Consider the following 22,827-nt stretch of genomic DNA (forward strand, 5'->3'; position numbering starts at 1 on the left):
CCCCATATATTTTGCATCATAGCGAAGGCACGGTGACACAATGGTTCGCACTGCTGCCTCACAGTGTCGCTGTGTGGAGCTTGCATGTGCTCCACGTGTCTGCGTGGGTTTCCTTCGAGTACTCCAGTTTCCTCCCCACAGTCCAAAGATGTGCATGTTTGGTGTATTGGCTATGATAACTTGTCCCATAGAGTCCAAAGGTTACGTGTGGTTACAGGGATATGGTGAGTAAGTGGGCCTTGATGGGGTGCTCTTTCAGAAGATCGGTGCAGATGCAATGGGTCGAATGGCCTCGTGCTGCACTACAGGGATTCTATGATACTATGATAGTGGTACTGAACCCATAGACCCCATTACTCGATTGTGCAGTCAGAATAACTTATTTTTGGCTTGTGAGCAATATCCAGGGAGTTGAAAATGCATCTTGTGTTCTACCAATTAGCAGCTGAGTGAAACAGTTAACTTCAACTGTTGCTTAATGTTCCTTCTAGACAGCTAACCGATCGCTGATAATTTGAAGAAGGCTGGCCAACAACCAGCCCGTTTCAACCAGACTATGCCTGAAAAATTCGAAACTAATGTCGAATGTCTCGATGTCGTTCAGCAATTGGCAACATGTGTTCACCAATCCTTAGACCACGAAGAATTAAAGTAAATAAACTATCAGTTGGGCCCGCAATGTTGCTCACTTATGCTTACCAGAAGCTTTGTGTATCCATAGCAGAGCTCTGTCCTCTACAGGCAAAATGAACTTGTCCACGCCTTTTCGAATTAAACAAAAGAATGGGGGATAATATTCCCCTGCAGCATTCTCCACTGCAACCTCGACCAATCAAACTGCACATGCCAAATTATCAAGACCATTTTCTAATGCAGAGTCGTCCCTCACAAATGGCACACTTGCATCCTTCCCGATGAAGGCGTGAAAAGGTTTCGACAGAATGGCTGTTTTTTTTCAGCAATACTCAAATACTGAATGTAAAGGAACTAATTCAGTCTCCCTTTAATGAAAATCAAAAGCAACATTAAAATGGAAAGATGTGAGTGAATAATCATACACGGTTTAATAATAGAATTAAATGAATTGGACCAATGAGTTATGCCCATTCGTTAGCTAATTATTTATTTGTGTTTTCATGTCTTCATTCGCATATTCGAAAAACCTGACTTCCAAGATCTTCGTTCTAACAGGGTTCTGGAATTCCTTTTCAAAAACAAAGGAGAATAGTGAATAGAAAGCCTTGATTCTATTTTTAATTGTGCAACAATAAATCTAAACATCCGCAGTTATTTCTGAACTTCCAGCTTTAAGAAATGAAGGGAATTTGGATTGGACGAATTTCAGTGTGCCTCTGCTCACCAATCAGAAGCGGAGCTGTGGTTGGGGATCCGGACTGCCCCCTTCCCTACCCATCCACCATCACGCACCATCAGACGCGGTGTAAAATTGGACAGCGAGGAGCTCGGCTGCATTTCTCCACGAATTCACCAGCAATTTTACACAAAAATAGAAGATTTCAATGAACTAATCCGAGCGATTCCTAAAGCCATCAGGTATTTGCTGCATCGTAATTGTTCCGGGTTTCAAATATATTGATATACGTGAAAAAAGGATAATTGATTATACGGGCACGTTCTGAAACAAGGGGAATGTTTTTCGCTGGAAATGAGATATAAAATATATTGGTTGTTAAAATGCCAAATATTTTACTGTATATTCTCCTCGTGGAATCTGGTGTTTGGGCAGATTCGTTATTCGATTCCTGAAGAACTGCAACTGGGCGCCTTTGTTGGGAATATCGCAGCTGATTTGGGTTTGGATATAAAGCAGCTCTCGGCTCGCAGTTTTCGGATTGTACCCGGGCCCAGGAAACAATATGTGGATATAAATTTGGACTCTGGCATTCTATTTGTCAAGGAGAAAATTGACAGAGAAGAGATTTGCGGACCTAGTTTGAGTTGTGTGATATCCCTGAAATGTTTGCTCGATAACCCCTTAAAGCTGTACCAGGTTTCAGTGGAGATTCTCGATGTGAATGACAATGCTCCCCGTTTCGCAAAGAGGCAAATCGCCCTTGAAGTCGCAGAGATTGCTACCCCGGGAACGCGCTTTCCCCTCGAGTTCGCGCACGATCCGGATATTGGTACAAACTCCTTGCAAACCTATCAGCTCCTTCCGAACGATTATTTTATTCTGGATGTACAGATGCGCAGTGGAGAAGGAAAGTTGCCGGTATTGGTGTTGCAGAGTTCCTTGGACAGAGAAACGGAATCGAGCCACATGTTAATGTTAATCGCCAAGGATGGCGGGATCCCTGTGAGATCGGGCACGGCTCAGGTCTCAGTCATAGTAAAAGATGCGAACGACAACGCCCCTGTTTTTCCTCAGTCTGTTTATCGAGTCACCCTATTGGAAACAGCACCCACAGGAATGCGGGTAATCATGTTAAATGCAACTGACTTGGATGATGGTCCCAATGGAGAGATAATGTACTCATTCAGTAGCCATACGTCTGCTCGAGCTCGGGAAATGTTTGAAGTGGATTCCAAAACTGGTGAAATCAGATTGAAAGGGAAATTGGACTATGAACAGAACAAGGTCTTTGAGATTAGTATACAGGCAATGGACAAGGGCCCATACGCAGTTCCTGAACATTGTGATGTTTTGGTGGATATTATTGATGTGAATGATAACGCACCTGAGGTGACATTGACGACTTTGTCCAGAACAGTTTCGGAAGATGCTCCAGTTGGAACGGTAGTCGCACTGTTCAGTGCAGATGATCAAGATTCTGGACAAAATGGGCAGGTACAATGTGAAATCTCAGAAAAAATCCCCTTTAAACTACATTCTTCCCTGAAGAATTATTATGAATTACTTGTTCAACGTCCACTGGATCGTGAAAATGCCTCCCAGTATGACGTCACTCTAACATGCACGGATGCAGGGAATCCTCCTCTGACATCCAGGAAAACCATTCGGGTAGAGGTTTCAGATATAAATGACAATGTGCCACGGTTTAGCCAGTCTTTATACACAGCAAACGTTATGGAGAACAATGTTATTGGCGCTTCTATATTTTCTATTGCGGCCTTTGATCCAGACGTTGGACAGAACGCTAAACTAAAATACTCTATCCTGGAGACACAAGTTCAGAATGCCTCGGTAACCACTTACATCTCTATTAACTCGGAGACTGGGGTCATTTTCGCTCACAGATCTTTTGACTACGAGCAATTCAGAAACTTTCAGATCCAAGCTCACGTCACGGACTCTGGAAACCCACCACTCGCCAGTAATGTTTCAGTGAATGTTATTATCCTTGATCAGAATGACAATGTTCCAGTGATCGTGCACCCATTGGCCGAGTATGGTTCAACGGTAACAGAGACAATTTCCAGGTTTGCTGAACCAGGCTACTTGGTTGCTAAGGTATCGGCCACTGATGCTGACGCCGGTCAGAATGCTCGCCTTTCTTATTCCATTTTTCAGGCTACCCATCATAACCTTTTTACTATTTCACCAGACACTGGAGACATCTGGACTATCCGTCGACTTGCAAATAAAGATGCCTCTAAGCAAAGTTTGATGATTGTGGTAAAAGACAATGGAACACCATCACTTTCTGCCACAGTGACCATCATCTTATCTGTAGTCGGTGGTGACACTGAAACTTTCTCCAGCGTCAGTGGGTCATCGGAAGATCCAGGATTCACTCCTGATCTGAGCCTGTCCTTGGTCATAACATTAGGAGTGATTTCTATCATTTTTGTGGTGATTGTAATTATCCTCGCTGTGAAAGTTTATAAAAGCAGAAATGCTCTGGGTGGTCAGTACTGTTCCCTGGGTGTCTGCTGTTGCTTTGAAACAAGGCATTCACTAAATGGAATTCAAAAAGCCAGTCGAAACATTCAGATACCACCCAACTATGTCGAGGTATTCGGCGGTGATCCACTTTCTCAGAGTTTCCGCTACGAGTCTTGTTCAACATTGCAGTCAACAAAGAGAGACTTCATAACCCCCAACATATTCAGGTCAACCAAAGACATGAATTCTGTCCGGAATATGTCTCTGACGAAAGAAAACCCGGGAATGAGTAATTCTAAAAATTACAGCAACCCTGTACACACTGAGGTGAGATGCTTTTTAAAAGTGAATAAGGTCTTCAAAGATTGTATTTGGATTTCAAGATAATTTTGGAAAATCTTCACAGTGCAATGAATAGAATGGAAGTAACAAGTTAAAGGCGTTATCGCCAGTTCCTGTAGTTTCTTTATTCCTCCTAGTGTTCCTGTGCCATCGTAATGGTATCTTGTACGATTATTTGCATTTCTTTTTGATAATATCTAACTTATTACATTTTCAGCTCGGTTCAAAAGGATGTTATGTGAGCCCATGTCCTTTGCTGCACTTTATCAACACTTTGGCACTTGATTACGTGTCTGAGAATTGTTAACTTTGTCCACACTCTTTAAACAGTCAAACGCAACCATCTTGCGTGGAAATCAGTGCACGAAATAGTCAAAATACAGAATACAGTCGTTGATAACAGTTCCACAAATCTTCTGAAAGTCAGTTTTTAGTTCCTGGTCATCTTGGCCACAGCGTGATAATTGCAATTATCTGACTGTCAGGCCATTGTGAATAGTTCAGGCCGTCCTATATTTTAATTAAGCTGCAGAGAAACTGACTTGAGTCAGTTTTACAAGTATGAATTTTGTGTATTTTTGTGCCATCGTTCTTTGAATTGATATTTACAAGGGCAGCACGGTGGCGTAATGGGTTAGCCCTGCTGCCTCACGGCACCGAGGTCCCAGGTTCGATCCCGGCTCTGGGTCTCTGTCCGTGTGGAGTTTGCACATTCTTTCCGTTTTTGTGTGGGTTTCGCCACCACAGCCCAATGGTGTGCAAGGTAGGTGAATTGGCCACGTTAAATTACCCCTTAATTGGAGAAAATGAATTGGGTTCTCCAAATTTAAAAAAATGAATTGATATTTAGATATCATAGATTATCATAGAATTTACAGTTCCGAAGGAGGCCATTCGGCCCATCGAGTCTGCACCGGCTCTTGGAAAGAGCACTCTACCCAAGGTCAACACCTCCACCCTCTCCCCATAACCCAGTAACCCCACCCAACACTACGATATAGTGAAATTGCAGATTTATTGGAACAATTAGTGGAAAGAAAACCTTCCTCATTGGAAAATGTTTCCGCAGCGATTATTGTTTAATTGCACTCATCCCTAACGTCACTTTCCCTGTCCGGGTACGGTCAAAGTCTGGTACCTTAGAAATCTGGCCCTCAACAGCATATTTTATCCAAACTGTCTGAGATCAATTTAACCCCCTACAATATGCAACAAGGGCTTTGTTAATGCAGTGTGCCAAACACCTATCCTGGATTCTCAATTTCAGCAACACTCGTTTAAACGACGGTCAAACTTTGCCTAAAATGATTGGGATTTAGAACAGAAAGTTGTAGCTTTGGTAAATTACGACAACATAAGGACATAATCACTTCAATGGTACTACTTCCTTCAAACTTCTATAAATCAGCACCTAGAGACCTCAGGGCAACGAATCAGTTTCAATACCATATTTTAAAAATCTAGTGAACATTAGTTGACATCCCAGCCCACCTGTGTTCCAAACTGTGAAAACATTTCTGAATCAAATGGCAGCCATAGACCAGGGAAATGCTCAGACAACCTGATCAACGGCAGACTGCAACATAAAATACAATAGCATTCTCTGAGATAATCTAAACTCGGGTAAATAAATAGTTATGGTTAATGAAACTTTTCAATGGGCATTTGACAGCAGCCCAGAGTAAGAATGGTCTGGATTTTAAGACTCATAGAATTGTAGCAGGGTTTCTAGATGAAATGGGGAGTGTTTGCTGCCAAAAAAAACTGTCAGTAACATTCCTACAATGCAAGTCAACCTGATCAATGTCGGATTAACCGATATTCAAAAGACCTGATGTTGATTAGTTGGAATTCCCAAACTGACACCATAACCCCTGAAAAATAACCTCCTGGTTTAGAGTACATGCCTGAAATTCCTAGTCTCGTGCAAAATTAAGAGTTCTGTACTTTCATAGTTGTGTGCATTCAAGATACTTACATTCAAACATTTAGAATGTGTAGAATGAAGTCAATATACCCTGTGCATTTAACTTTAGAAAGGATTAGTTGAATTCCTGGCATACTCATTCTGGACTTTCCCAAGTGACACATAAATGTGTGGAGAGGGAGCAAGATGGTCGTAAAATTATTAATTTCAGGGTGACATTTAATAATTATAAAAATTCCCTCAATGCATCACATGTATTTGATATGGATGAAAATCAGCTAATACGTACATGGTCAGAGTCAAAAAGTAGAAAAATGGCTGTGATCCTGTAGTAAACACTGAAAGGATCCCAGCACTCGGAAAGGTGCAGTGATACAACAAATTAAAAATGCAGAATCACCTGCAAGTTTTGAGTCACGACAAGCTATTATGCAAAGTAATGATATGCACAATTCTGGAGTATAGTCAGTAATATTGATCAAAAATATATTTCCGACCTGAGAACTAGAAAGACGATTTTGATGATTTTAGGCATTTGTGATTTGCTTCTTTGAACAGCTCACCTTTGATTTTATAAAAAAAGAATAGCAGAGTGATGTTTGCATATCTTTGAAATATTGAACATGGCAAATAAAGTTGAAGACAACAACTATTTTACTCGGACCAGAAAGCAAGATAGAGGAAGCTGGTTTTCAAGGATATGATTCTCGATGTCCATGTTCGAGACCAGAAGCAGCTTTGTGCAATTTAATGCATATGTAGCACGAAGAATAGAGTTTACTATAGGTCAGCTAATACTCTAACAAGGTGGTATTCTGAATGTCCGGAAGAGGAGTGGGGGATTACAACACTTGCATCTACCCGGCAATGTGGAAAATTGTTTAAGTGTGTCCTGTACACAAGAGGCAGGACAAATCCAACTCAGCCAATTACAGCCCTATCAGTCTACTCTCCATCATCAGCAAAGTGATGGAAGGAGTCATCAACAGTACTATTAAGTGGCACTTATCCTTGATCATAGAATTTACAGTGTAGAAGGAGGCCAATCGGCACATCGAGTCTGCACCGGCTCTTGGAAAGAGAACCCTCCCAAGCCCACACCTCCACTCTGTCCCCATAACGCAGTAACCCGACGCAACACTGAGGGCAATTTTGGACACTAAGCGCAACTTAGCATGGCCAATCCACCTAACCTGCACATCTTTGGGACTGTGGGAGGAAACCAGAGCACCCGGATGAAACCCATCCACACACGGGGAAAACGTGTAGCCTCTGCACAGACAGTTATCCAAGCCGGGAATTGAACCTGGTACCCTGGAGCTGTGAAGCAATTGTGCTAACCACTATGCTACCGTGCTGCCCAGTCTACTCTTACTCAGCAATAACCTGCTCATGGTCGCTCAGTTTGGGTTCCACCTGGGATACTCAACATCTGACCTCATTACAGCCTTGGTTCAAACACAGACAAACGAGCTGAATGCCACAGGTGAGGTGAGGTGAGGTGACTGCTTTTGATGGAGTATGGCATCAAGGTGGCCTAGCTAAACTGGAGTCAATGGGAATCAGGGGGGAAACTCTACATTTATTGGAGTTATACCTGGCACAACGGAAGATAGTTGTGGTGGTTGGATGTCATTCATCTCAGCTCCAGGACATCACTGCAGGAGTTCCTCAGCGTAGTGTCCTCGGGCCAATCATCTTTAGCTGCTTCAACAATGACCTTCCTTCTATCATAAGGTCAGCAGTAGGGATGTTTGCGATGACTGCACAATGTTCAGCACCATTCGCAACTCCTCAAATAATGAAGCAGTCCAGGTCCAGATGCAGCAAGACCTGGATAATATCCAGGTTGGGGTGACAAGTGGCAAGTTACATTCGTGCCACACAAATGGAACGTAATGGCTACCTCCTAAAAGATCGATCGAACCAACGCCCCTTGACATTCAATAGCATTACCATTGCTGAATCCCCAATAATCCTGAGGGTTGCCATTGACGTGAAACTGAACTGGATTGTTATATTGACACTGTGACTACCAGGGCAAGGGAAAGGCTAGGAGTCCTACGGTGCACAACCCAGTACTTGACCCCGCCAAAGCCAGTCCACCATCTACAAGGCGCAAGTCAGAGGTTTATTGGAATACTCGCCACTTGCCTGGATGAGTGCAGCTCCAACAACACTCAAGAAGCTCGACATCACCACGACAAAGCATCCCGCTTGATTGCTCCCCCTTTCACACGCATTCAAATGTACCACAACTGGTGAACAATGGTACCCGTGTGTACCATCTACAAGTTGCACTGCAGTAACTCACCAAGGTTCCTTAACCAGCACCTTCCAAACCCACAACCACTATCATCTAGAAGGAGAAGAGCAGCAGATACCTGGGAACTCCATCACCTGGAGGTTCCCTCCACGTCACTCACTACCCTGACTTGAAAATATCCTGAGAGACAGGATATATGCACATTTGGAGAAATATGGACTAGTTAGTGACAAGCAGAATGGTTTTGTACAGGGAAGGTCATGTCTCAGAAACTTGATTGAGTTTTTCGGAAGAGGTCACAAAGAAAATTGATGAGGAAAGGTTTGTGGATGTATTTTATATAGACTTTAGTAAGGTGTTTGACAAGGTCTCACATGGCAGACTGGTACAAAAATACAATCACATTGCATTCGGTGGACTGGCTAAATGCATACAGAACTGGCTTGATTATAGAAGGCAGCGAGTAACGGTGGAAGGGTGTTTTTCAGAATGGAGATCTGTAGCTAGTGGTGTTACACAGAGATCAGTGCTGGGACCTCTGTAGCTTGTATTATACTTAAAAGATCTGGAGGAAAATGTGGATGGTCTAATTAGTATGTTTGCAGATGACACGAAGATTGGTAGAGTTGCTGATCGTGCCGAGGATTGTCAGAAGATACAACAGGATATAGATAGAATGAAGACTTGGGCACAGAAATGGCAAATGGAGTTTAATCTAGACAAATGCGAGGTGGTGCATTTTGGAGGATCAACTCTAGTTATCAATTAAACTGTAATTGGCAGAACCCTTAGTAAGCTCACTGGGCTAAATCGCTGGCTTTTAAAGCAGACCAAGCAGGCCAGCATCACGGTTGAATTCCCGGACCAGCCTACCCGGACAGGCGCCAGAATGTGGCGACTAGGGGCTTTTCACAGTAACTTAATTGAAGCCTACTCGTGACAATAAGCAATTTTCATTTTCATTTCATTAACATAGAAAAGGATCTGGACATGTAGGTCTACAGTTCCCCACACGTGAAGGGCGGATTGGAAACCGGAGAATCCCGCCCTATGTCTGAGCTTTGTAAGCATGGGCTAGTAGAATGCAGGTCTGTGCAAAAGTATCACATTAATTGATGTAGATTTGCCAGTTTTGTGATGTTGGCATATATGTCTTGCATCACACAGGCAGTGAGACTCATGTACCCCATCACGCATTTAATAGTAGGAATAACTTATTTTTGACTTGATGGCAGTATCCCAGTCGTGAAAAATATAACTTGTGTTGCAACCGCATAGCAGCCAAGTGATACAATTAGCTTCTACTGTTGCTTATTTTTCTTTTGAGATACCTAACCGTTCGAGGGTAATTTGAACAAGACTGGATACCAGTCAGACTCTAATCAACCAGACCATGCTTTCAAACCTTAGAAAATAATGTCGAACATTAGATGTGGTTCTGCAATTGGCAGCACTTACTCACTAACTGCTAGACCACGAAGAATGGAAATTTTAAAACTATTTAAAATTATCATTGGGATGGTAATGTTGCTCACTTACGTTGGTGAGAAGCGTCATATATTCATAATGAGAGCCCTGTCCTCGTCAGGCAAATGAACTTGTCGACGCCTTTTCGAATTAAACAAAAGAATCGAGCATAATATGCCCCTCCTGCATTCTCCATGGAAAAACCTCGACCAATCAGACTCCACATGCCAACTTATCAAGGCCCTTTTCTAATTACCTGTCGCCTCTTAAAATGTCAATCTTGCATCTTCCCGATGAGTCAAGTCAAAATACTTTCGACAGAACGTCTCTTATTTCCGCCAAACTCAAGTACTCAAGTAACAATGATATTAATCTTTATTTTCACAAGTGGGCTTACATTGCCACTGCAATGAAGTTACTGTGAAAATCCCCTCGTCACCACATTCCCGCTCTTGTTCGGGTACACAGAGGGAGAATTCGGAATGTCCAAATTACCTAACAGCACACCTTTCGGGACTTGTGGAAGGAAATTGGAGCACTGGGAGAAAACCCACGCAGACACGGGGAGAACGTGCAGACTCCATACAGACAGTGACCGAAGCCGGGAATCGAACCTGGGACCCTGGAGCTGTGAAGCAACAGTGCTGCCCACTGTGCTACTGTGCTGCCCTCCTAAAATGTAAATCTAGTCTCCCTTTTGCGATAATCAAAAGTGACATTTTAATGGAAAGCTATGAGTGATCATTCATATACGGTTTACTAATTGAATTGAATTATTTGGACCAATGAGTTGTGTGCTTGGATTTCTTCCTTCGAATATTCTACAAAATTGACTCTCAAGGTCTTCGTTGTAAATGGATTCTAGAATTCCTTTCCAAAAACAATGCAGAATAGGGTGTAGAAAACTTCATTCTATTTTTAATTGTGCAATGATAAATCGAAACAGCCGCGCTTATTTCAGCAATTGCAGCTTTAAGAAATGAAAGGAATTTTCATTGGATGAATTTGAATGTGCTTCTGTTTACCAATCAGAAGCGGAGCTGTGATTGGGGATCCGGACTGCCCCCTTCACTACCCATCCACCATCACGCACCATCAGACGCGGTGTAACATTGGAGAGCGAGCAGCTCGGCAGCATATGTCCACGAATTCACCGGCAATTTTACACAAAAATAGAAGATTTCAAAGAAATAATCTGAGCGATTCCTAAAGCAATCAGGTATTTGCTACATCGCAATTGTTCCAGGTTTAAAATAGATTGTTATAACTGTAAAAAGGATAATTGATGATACGGGCACGTTCTGAAACAAGGGGAATGTTTTTCGCTGGAAATGAGATACAAAATACATTGGTTGCTAAAATGTCAATTATTTTACTGTGTAATCTCCTCGTGGAATCTGGTGTTTGGGCAGATTCGTTATTCGATTCCTGAAGAACTGCAACTGGGCGCCTTTGTTGGAAATATCGCAGATGATTTGGGTTTCGATATAAAGCAGCTCACGGCTCGCAGTTTTCGGATTGTACCCGGGCCCAGGAAACAATATGTGGATATAAATTTAGACTCTGGCATTTTATTTGTCAAAGAAACAATTGACAGAGAAGAGATTTGCGGACCTAGTTTGAGTTGTGTGATATCCTTGGACTGTTTGCTTGAAAATCCCTTAAAGCTGCACCAGATTTCAGTGGAGATTCTCGATGTGAATGACAATGCTCCCAGGTTCCCAAAGAGACAATTTCGCCTTGAAATATCAGAGCTTTCGACGCCGGGAACGCGCTTTCCCCTCGAGTCCGCGCACGACCCGGATATTGGAACAAACTCCTTGCAAACATATGAGCTCCTTCCGAACGATTATTTTATTCTCGATGTACAGATGCGCAGTGGAAAAGCAAAGTTGCCAGTATTGGTGTTGCAGAGTTCATTGGACAGAGAAGCGGAATCCAGCCACAAGTTGACGTTAATCGCCAAGGATGGCGGGGTCCCTGTGAGATCCGGCACGGCTCAGGTCTCAGTCATGGTAAAAGATGCCAACGACAACGCCCCTGTTTTTCCCCAGTCCGTTTATAGAGTCACCCTATTGGAAACAGCACCCACAGGAACGCGGGTAATCATATTAAATGCCACGGATTTGGATGATGGTCTCAATGGGGAGATAACGTACTCGCTCAGTGACCACACTTCACCTCGTGCTCGGGAAACGTTTGAAGTGGATTCCAAAACTGGTGAAATCAGATTGAAAGGGAAATTGGACTATGAAAAGAACAAGGTTTATGAGATTAACATACAAGCAATGGACAATGGTCCTGACGCAGTTTCTGAGCACTGTGATCTGTTTGTGGATATTATTGATGTGAATGATAACGCGCCTGAGGTTACATTGACGTCTTTGTCCAGTACAGTTTCAGAAGCTGCTCCAGTTGGAACTGTAGTCGCTCTGTTCAGTGCAACAGATAAAGATTCCGAGAGGAATGGGCAGGTGCAATGTGAAATTGAAAAGACACTCCCCTTTAAACTAGATTCTTCCATGAAGAATTATTATGAATTACTTGTTCAACATCCACTGGATCGTGAAATTGCCTCCCAGTATGACGTCACTCTAACGTGCACGGATGCAGGAAATCCTCCTCTGACATCCAGGAAAACTATTCGGGTAGAGGTTTCAGACATAAATGACAATGTGCCACGGTTTACCCAGTCTTTATACACAGCAAGCGTCATGGAGAACAATGTTATTGGTGCTTCCATTTTTTCCATTAGAGCCTTTGATCCAGATGTTGGACAGAACGCTAAACTAAAATACTCTATCCTGCACACACATGTCCAGAATGCCTCTTACCTCTCTATTAATTCGGAGACTGGGGTCGTTTTCGCTCAGAGATCTTTTGACTACGAGCAATTGAAAAACTTTCAGATTCAAGCTCAGGTCACGGACTCTGGAACCACACCACTCGCCAGTAATGTTTCAGTGAATGTTATTATCCTTGATCAGAATGACAATGTTCCAGTAATCGTGCACCCATTAGCCGAGTATGGCTCAACGGCAACAGAGACAATATCCAGGTTTGCTGAACCAGGCTACTTGGTTGCTAAGGTAACGGCCACTGATGCGGACGCCGGTCAGAACGCTCGCCTTTCTTATTCCATTTTTCAGGCTACACAGCATAACCTTTTTACTATTTCACCAGACACTGGGGAAATTTGGACTATCCGTCGTGTAGAGAATAAAGATGCCTCTAAGCAAAGGTTGGTGATTGTGGTAAAAGACAATGGAACACCATCACTTTCTGCCACAGTGACCATCATCTTATATGTGGTCGGTGGTGACACTGAAACCTTCTCCAGCGTCAGTGGATCATCTGAAGGTCCAGGATTCACTCCTGATCTGAGCCTTTCCTTGGTCATAGCATTAGGAGTAATTTCTATTGTTTTTCTCGTGATTTTGATAATCCTCGCTGTGAAGGTTCATAAAAGCAGGAATTCTTTGGGGGGTCAGCACTGTTCCTTGGGTGTGTGTTGTCGCTTTGGAACAAGACATTCACTGAATGGAATACAAAAAGCCAGTAAAAACCTTCAGATACCACCCAACTATGTTGAGGTATTCGGGGGTGATCCACTTTCTCAGAGTTTTCGCTACGAGTCATGTTCAACATTACAGTCAACAAAGAGAGATTTAATAAGCCGCAACTCATGCCGGTCATCTGCAGACAAGAATTATTCCCGGAGTGAGACTCTCAGGAAAGATAACCCTGAAGTGATTAATTATGAAAATTACAGCAAGCCTGTAAATACAGAGGTGAGACACAGTTGAAAAATGATGTGGATGGCCTTCATAGATTTCCTTTGAATGTACAGAGGGTTTGGAGGGAAATGAGCATGTTGAACTGCATAGAATGGAAGTAATATCTTAAGTAGATTATGTGTAGTTTTATGCAATACTTCAATGTCCTGTCAACATCCAATTGTCACCGCTATCTTCTGGTGAATTGTAGCATTTGCATTGTTTTGTGATCATAGAATCATAAATTCCCTACAGTGCAGAAGGGGGCAATTCGGCTCGTGAAGTCTGCACCAACCCTGTGAAAGAGCATACTGCGAGGCCCACGACCTCTTCCCATGCCTATGACCACGTAACCCCCCCTGAGCTCCATATCTTTGAACTGTGGGAGGAAACCGCAACACCTAGAGGAAGCCTGTATAAAGTTAGCACTGGGAGTTCATTTCGTCTGTTTTCAAACCCCTGGATTTTGATTAAATATCAGGAAAATTTGACTTCATTCCACACACGGTAAACCTTTAAAGGTAACCGTCTAATGAGGAACTCTTTACAGTCAGGAAACCGTGTAAATACAGAACACTTTCACTGATAATCAAATAACTGTTCCACAACAGCTCCTCTCAGTCACTTGCTTAGTTTTGAGTGGCCATGGACTCAGGGCCCTGGTTCGTATTTACTAATAGCAGCATGTTTCCAAGTATTGGATCATTCCAAGTTGATCAACCGGTCCTATTTTATTGTGAAGGAAGTTTGCAGTGGATATTTAATGGAGGAGCTGCGCTCCGAAAGCTACTAATTTCAAACAAACCTGCTGGACTTTAACCTGGTGTTGTAAGACTTCATTTTAAAGCATCCTGAAATTGATAGGTTTGAACTGTTTACCTGAGATTGTAAATACGAGGAACTAATCAGTTTTACAGTACCTGACTGAAATTCCCAGTCTGCTGTCAAGGAAACTTTCCTTTCAATGCACGATTATGTGCACGTGCAGAGTTCCTCGCAGCAGACTTACATTCAAGCATTTCTAGAGTATGTGCAGTGAAGTCAACATCTCCTGTGCATTTAAATTAACAAAGTGGCAGGAAAACTTCCTGGCATATTCGTCACAGATCCTTTCTTGGATACAAACATTTCGCAATGTTTGTCAGTCATATCATGGGCACGTTTTACCTGTGCAATTGCATCGCCAAGTCCAAAAAAGGCGAGTTAGATGGATTGGCCATGCGTATTGCGCCTTAGTACCCAAAGATGTGTTGGTTATGTGGGGTTACAGGGATAGGCTGGGGGAATTTGCCGAGGGAGGGTGCTTTTATAGAGGATCAGTGCAGACTCAATGAGCCGAATGGCTCTTCTGCAGTGGAGTAATTATATGATTCTAAGTGATGCATACGTTGATGAGCAGATTCTCAGATCAAAGGAACATGGTTATTTTCAGAGTAACATTTAACAATGATAAAAAATATTGCGTGAAGATATGAGATATATTTAATGTGGGCCACAATAAGCTGATCGGTACAGGATTCATGATTAATAATAAGAAACAATGGGAATGATCTTACATTGACCAGTGTGAGGACCGTAGCAACGAGAAAGGGGTAGCAATATAGAAATTGTAAATGGAGATGTAGCTCCAGGTTTTGAGTCATGGAAACGTATTATGCAAATGTGTTACCTGGTCAATTCTGATGTACGGTCTGCGATATTGTTCAAAATATCGGTCCTGCCTTAGAACGTGAAATATGACCATGAAGATTTTTGGTTTTGGGACGAGTTTCCGAACATTTTAAGGAATTGCATGTATGCTACAGATTAGAACAGAGGATGAATGAACTCCTGCATGTATGCTTTTAAAGTACTGAACTTCACGGGTGTAACTGACAATAACAAAATAATTAACTTGATTGTAAATATAGGGGGTGCTAAATATGCAATTATTGATCTTCGCCGAAAGTTCGAGATTAGAACACATGTTGTTTCACAGCATCGTGGGGGTTGTGGTGCAGAGCGTGGAGATTAGTGTAGATCACTCTGTCAAAATGGCTAGCTGAATGCCTGGAACAGAAGTGTCTTTACTGTAGTGCCCAGTGTTTAATTTCATAGGAAATCGAAGAGATAGTTTTGCCTTCCTTTAGTGATAAATGGCAGCTTATTGTGAATGGAAACCGAAACAGATCACAGAACATACAGTGCAGAAGGCCTCACTTCGAACCTATCCCCGTAACCCAATAATCCTCCTAACCTTTTTAGTCACGAAGGGCAATTTTTCATGGCCAATCCACCTAAGCTGCACGTCTTTGGACTGTTGGAGGAAACCAGTGCACCCAGAGGAAACCCACGCAGACACGGGGAGAACGTGCAGACTCCGCACAGTGACCCAACTGGGAATTGAACCTGGGACCCTGGAGCTGTGAAGCAACAGTACTAACCATTGTGCTACGTGCTGCCTGTAATTTGAATGGAATCATCATACATGCATAATGGAACATACAAAATGAGCAGTAGTAAGTAATCTGGCTGTTTGAGGCTGCTACATTATTCAATGTGATCATGGTTGAACCTTTATCTCAATAGCACAAATCCCCATACCACTTGATGCCTTTAGAGTCTAGAAATCTATATTTTTCCTCCTTAAATACATTCATAGACTTGACATCTCCAGCTTTCGCTGCCAGAGAATGTCAAAGATTCACCACCATCTGAGTGAAGAGGTTTCTCTTCTTCTCTGTCCTGAATGGCATTTCCAGTATCATGGGGCTTTAACCCCTTCTGCTAGATGCCTCGAACAGAAGAGACATCACCCATGCATCCATTCTGCCTACTTCAGTCAAAGTTTTAAAGTTTCAATTTGATCCCCTCTCATCCTTCTAAATTCCAGTGAATATATGCCCGGTCAACCGAACCACTTCACATCCCTCCCACAAATCAACCTGGGTAACCTATGTGGCGCCCCCTCTGTGGAAAGAATATCCTATCTTCCGTCAGTAGAGCACAACTGCACACAGTACTCCAGCTGTAGCCTCACCAAGGCTCGGTAAAGCTGCAGCAAAACATATTTGGTCCTGTGTTCAAGGTAAGCAATGAAGGCAAACATACCGGTTGGCTTTTCAACTGAACACCGTTAACAAACTGATTATCAATTAAATTCAATTGATCATACCAACGAGATTTAGTGACACAGAACGTACCTTTGTTTCTCATTTTCCTGCCATCAATCTGAATATATTAACTGTAATTCAGTTCCAGAGGTATTTTCGGCGACATAAAAATATACAACCATTGGCAGAAAGTCTTCATTCAAATTTTAATTGTGCAACAATAAATCTAAGTATCTGCGCTCAATTCAGAAGTCACAGCTTTAAGGAATGAACGGTAATTTTATTGGTTGAATCTCAATGTGCCTCTGTTCACCAATCAGAAGCGGAGTTGTGATTGGGGATCCGGACTGCCCCCTTCACTACCCATCCACCATCACGCACCATCAGACGCGGTGTAACATTGGAGAGCGAGCAGCTCGGCAGCATTTGTCCACGAATTCACCGGAAATTTTACACAAAAATAGAAGATTTCAATGAAATAATCCGAGCGATTCCTAAAGCAATCAGGTATTTGCTACATCGTAGTCCTTCCTGGTTTAAAATATATTGATATAAAAAGGATAATTGATGATACGGGCACGTCCTGAAACAAGGGGAATGCTTTTCGCTGGAAATGAGATATAAAATATATTGGTTGCTAAAATGCCAATTATTTTACTGTGTATTCTCCTCGTGGAATCTGGTGTTTGGGCAGATTCGTTACTCGATTCCTGAAGAACTGCAACTGGGCGCCTTTGTTGGGAATATCGCAGATGATTTGAGTTTAGATATAAAGCAGCTCTCGGCTCGCAGTTTTCGCATTGTACCCGGGCCCAGGAAACAATATGTGGATATAAATTTGGACTCTGGCTTTTTATTTGTCAAAGAAACAATTGACAGAGAAGAGATTTGCGGACCCAGTTTGAGTTGTGTGATATCCTTGGACTGTTTGCTTGAAAATCCCTTAAAGCTGCACCAGGTTTCAGTGGAGATTCTCGATGTAAATGACAATGCTCCCAGGTTCCCCAAAAAACAAACCCGTCTTGAAATCTCAGAGATTGGGAGTCCGGGAACCCGCTTTCCCCTCGAGTCCGCGCACGATCCCGATATTGGAATAAACTCCTTGCAAACCTATGAGCTCGTTCCGAACGATTATTTTATTCTCGATGTACAGTTGCGCAGTGGGGAAGGAAAGTTACCAGTATTGGTATTGCAGAGTTCCTTGGACAGAGAAGCGGAATCAAGCCACATGTTAACGTTAATTGCCAAGGATGGCGGGGTCCCTGTGAGATCCGGCACGGCTCAGGTCTCAGTCATAGTAAAAGATGCGAACGACAACGCCCCAGTTTTTCCCCAGTCAGTGTATAGAGTCACCCTATTGGAAACAGCACCTATAGGAACGCGGATAATCATATTAAATGCCACTGACTTGGATGATGGTGTCAATGGAGAGATAACGTACTCGCTCAGTAGCCACACTTCTGCAAGAGCTCGGGAAATGTTTGAAGTGGATTCCAAAACTGGTGAAATCAGATTGAAAGAGAAATTGGACTATGAAGAGAACAATGCTTTTGAGATCAACGTGCAGGCAATGGACATTGGCTCAGACGCATTTCCCGAACACTGCGATGTTTTGGTGGATATTATTGATGTGAATGATAACGCACCTGAGGTGACATTGACGTCTTTGTCCAGTACAGTTTCAGAAGCTGCTCCAGTTGGAACTGTAGTTGCTCTGTTCAGTGCAACAGATAAAGATTCCGGCAGGAACGGGCAGGTGCAATGTGAAATTAAAAAGAAACTCCCCTTTAAACTGGATTCTTCTTTGAATAATTATTATGAATTACTTGTTCAACATCCACTGGATCGTGAAAATGCCTCCCAGTATGACGTCACCATAACATGCACGGATGCAGGAAATCCTCCTCTCACATCCAGGAAAACCATTCGGGTAGAGGTTTCAGATACAAATGACAATGTGCCACGGTTTACCCAGTCTTTATTCACAGCAAACGTCATGGAGAACAATGTTATTGGCGCTTCTATATTTTCCATTACAGCCTTTGATCCAGATGTTGGACAGAACTCTCGACTAAAATACTCTATCCTGGAGACACAAGTTCAGAATGCCTCGGTATCCACGTACATCTCTATTAACTCGGAGAGTGGGGTAATTTTCGCTCAGAGATCTTTTGACTACGAGAAATTGAAAAACTTTCAGATTCAAGCTCAGGTCACGGACTCTGGAACCCCATCACTCGCCAGTAATGTTACAGTCACTGTTATTATCCTTGATCAGAATGACAATGTTCCAGTGATCGTGCACCCATTAGCCGAGTATGGCTCAACGGTAACAGAGACAATATCCAGGTTTGCTGAGCCAGGCTACTTGGTTGCTAAGGTAACGGCCACTGATGCGGACGCCGGTCAGAACGCTCGCCTTTCTTATTCCATTTTTCAGGCTACACAGCATAACCTTTTTACTATTTCACCAGACACTGGGGAAATTTGGACTATCCGTCGTATTGAGAATAAAGATGCCTCTAAGCAAAGGTTGTTGATTCTGGTAAAAGACAATGGAACACCATCACTTTCTGCCACAGTGACCATCATCTTATCTGTGGTCGGTGGTGACATTGAAACATTCTCCAGCACCAGTGGATCATCTGAAGATCCAGGATCCACTCCTGATCTGAGCCTTTCCTTGGTCATAGCATTAGGAATAATTTCCATAGTTTTTCTCGTGATTTTGATTATCCTCGCTGTGAAGGTTCATAAAAGCAGGAATTCTTTAGGGGGTCAGCATTGTTCCCTGGGTGTGCGTTGCTGCTTTGAAACAAGACATTCACTGAATGGAATGCAAAAAGCCAGTAGAAACCTTCAGATACCACCCAACTATGTTGAGGTATTCGGGGGTGATCCACTTTCTCAGAGTTTCCGCTATGAGTCATGTTCTACTTTGCAGTCAACAAAGAGAGACTTCCTAACCCCCAACAGATGCAGGTCATCTACAGACAAGCACTATGCCCGGAGTGAGTCTCTCAGGAAAGAAAACCCCGGAATGATTAATCATGAAAATTACAGCAAGCCTGTAAATACAGAGGTGAGACACAGTTAAAAAGTGAAGATGATCTTCACAGATTTCCGTTGGATGCATAAAACGTTTCGAGGGAAATCGAGCTTGTTGAACTGCATAGAATGGAAGTAATATCTTAATTAGATTGTGCGTAGTTTTATACAATATTTCAATGTCTTATTAACATCCAATTCTCACCGCTATCTTCTGGTTAAATGTTGTATTTCCATTGGTTTGTGATCAGGGAATCATAAATTCCCTACAGTGCAGAAGAAGGCCTTGCGGCCTCTCGAGTTTGCTCCAGCCCTGTCAAAGAGCACGCTACCAAGGCGCAGTACCCCGTCCCATGCCTGTAACCATGTAACCCCACCTAATGTGCATATCTTTGGACACTATGGGGCAATTTAGCGTGTCCAATCCACGTAAGCTGCACATCTTTGGACTGTGGGAGGAAATCAGAACATGTGACGGAAGCCGGGTTACATTTTGCACTGGGAGAACATGTCCTCTGTTTTGTAAACTCCTGGATTTTGGTTAAAGCTCAGGAAAATGTGACTTTGTTCCACACACGGTTAACATTTAAAGATAATGGTCTAATCACCAACTCTTGGCAGTCAGGAAACCGTGCAAATACAGAACACTTTCACTGATAATCGAATAACTGTTCCACAACAGCTCCTCTCAGTCACTTGCTTAGTTTTGAGTGGCCATGGTCTCAGTGCGCTGGCTCATATTTACTAATAGCAGCATGTTTCCAAGCATTGGATCATTCCAAGTTCATCAGCTCCTCTATCTTAATGTGAAGGACGTTTATAGTGGATATTTGACAACAGTCCAGTAGCGAGACAGCTTCTGGATTTCAAGATTTAGAAGCTGTGGCAGATTTAGTAGGTGAGATGGGAATTGGATTGGTGCCAGAAAACTGAAGATTTCCTGACAATACAATCCAACTTGATCCATTTGGGATCATCCGATATATAAAAATATCCTGTGGAGCTTCTGGCGTTAGACTGGGGTGGGCACAGTAAGAAGTTTTGCAACACCAGGTAAAATTCCAGCCGGTTTGTTTCGAATCACTAGCTTTCGGAGCACAACTCCTTCCTCAGGTGAGTGGACTCACCTGATGAAGGAGCTGGTGTTGTCCGACTTCTTACTAAAAGCATCCTGAAATTGACTGTTCAGAACTGCTTACCTGAGATTATAGAAATTGGGAACTAATCAGTTTTATAGTACCTTACTGAAATTCCCTGACTGCTGTCAAGGAATCTGTCCTTTAAATGCATGGATATGTGCACGCACAGAGATCCTCGCAGCATACTTACATTGGAGCATTTTTAGAAGCATTGGCAGCGAAGTCAACACCTTCTGTGCATTTAAATTAACAAAGTGGCAGGGAAACTTTCTGGCATATTCGGCACAGATCCTTTCTTGGATACCAACTTTTCACAATGTTTGTCAGTCATATCGTTTACACGTTGTACCTGTGCAATTGCATCTCCAAGTCCAAAGAAGGCGAGTTAAATGGATTGGCCATGCTTATTGCGCCTCAGTATCCAAAGATGTGTTGGTTAGGTGGGGCTGTACTTTTCTTTGTTCTTTGTTCTTTGTTACAGGGAGAGGGCGGTGGAATGCGCCTCGGGAGGGTGCCTTTGCAGAGGGTCAGTGCAGACTCAATGGGCTGAATGGCTCCCCCGCAGGGCAGTAATTATATGATTCTAAGTGATGCATACGTCGATGAGCAGCTTCTCAGATCAAAGGAACATGGTTATTTTCAGAGCGACATTTAACAATGATAAAAAATATTGCGTGAAGATATGAAATATATTCAATATGGACCAAAATAAGCTGATTGGTACAGGATCCATGACTAATAGTAAAAAAAAATCGGAATGAGCTTACATTGAGAAGTGAGAAGACCTTGGCAACGAGAAAGAGGTCGCAGTATCGAAATTGTAAATGGAGATGTAGCTCGAGGTTTCGAGCCATGGAAACCTATTATGCAAATTTATTACCTGGCCAATTCTGATGTACAGTCTGCGATATTGTTAAAAACATTGGTCCTGCCATTGAACTTGAAATATGACCATGATGATTTTCGTTTTGGGATTAGGCGTTTCCGAACCTTTTAAGGAATTAGATGTGTGCTACACGTTAGAACAGAGGATGAATGAGTTTCTGCATGTCTGTTTTTAAAGTACTGAACTTCACAGGTGTAACTGACAATAACAAAATATTTAACTTGATTGTAAAAATAGGGTGTGCTAAACATCTAAGTATCGATCTTCTCGCAAGGTTCGTGATTCGTACACATATTTCTTTCACAGGATAGTGGGGTGTGTGCTGCAGAGCACGGAGATTGGTGTAGATCCAAAAGCACTATTGACATGGCGAGCTGAATGCCTGGAAGCGAAGGGAGGATGTTGCAAGTGTGAGTACAGCAACATCCAGTGTTCCATTCTATAGGAAATCGAGGAGATAGTTTTGGCTTCCTTTGGTGATAATTAGCTGCGTTTTGGGAATGGAAATCTATAATGGAATCATCATACATGGATTATAGAAACATAAAAAATGAGCAGGAGTAGGTAATTTGGCTTTTCGAGGCTGCTCCATTATTCAATGTGATCGTGGTTGATCCTTCATCTTAATACCTCAAAGCCCCATACCTCTTGATGCCTTCAGAGACCAGAAATCTATATTTTCCACCTTAAATATATTCATAGACTTGAACTCTCCATCCTTCGGTGCTAGAGAAGGTCACAGATTCACCACCCTCTGAGTGAAAGGTTTCTCTTCTTCTCAGCTTAAATGGTGTACTCAGTATCGTGGGGCTGTGACCCTTTCTGCTCGATGTCGCCAACAGAGGAAACATCACTCATACATCCATTCTGCCTACTCCAGTCAAAGATTTCTACGTTCAATTTGATCCACTCTCATCTTTCTGAACCCAGTGAATATAGGCCCGGTCAACCGAACCACTGCTCATTCCCCATCCCTCACTGGAATCAGTCTGGTGACCCTATGTGGAAAGAATATAATTTCTTACGTCAGAAGTACAAAACTGCACACAATACGCCAGCTGTAGCCTCGCCAAGGC

General features: G+C 42.7%; 1 protein-coding gene across 20 annotated transcripts in view; it reads left to right on the forward strand.

Moving 5' to 3' along the window:
- LOC119965489 (protocadherin-10-like) overlaps positions 1-22,827 on the forward strand; it is a 631,779-nt gene that overhangs the window by 489,223 nt on the left and 119,729 nt on the right. Inside the window, exon 1 of one of the 20 annotated variants that reach the window (XM_038796315.1) lies at positions 1,433-4,135. The exons of 17 other annotated variants lie outside the window; for them this stretch is intronic. In XM_038796315.1, the coding sequence (XP_038652243.1) occupies positions 1,667-4,135 (2,469 nt within the window). In that variant the 5' untranslated portion in view covers positions 1,433-1,666. Of the gene's footprint in view, positions 1-1,432; positions 4,136-11,045; positions 13,602-17,195; positions 19,761-22,827 lie in introns of those variants that run through there. 2 more of the 20 variants (XM_038796326.1, XM_038796317.1) reach the window with 2 other exon arrangements.

Source organism: Scyliorhinus canicula, chromosome 4, assembly GCF_902713615.1.
Source record: "Scyliorhinus canicula chromosome 4, sScyCan1.1, whole genome shotgun sequence".
Classification (NCBI taxonomy): domain Eukaryota; kingdom Metazoa; phylum Chordata; class Chondrichthyes; order Carcharhiniformes; family Scyliorhinidae; genus Scyliorhinus; species Scyliorhinus canicula.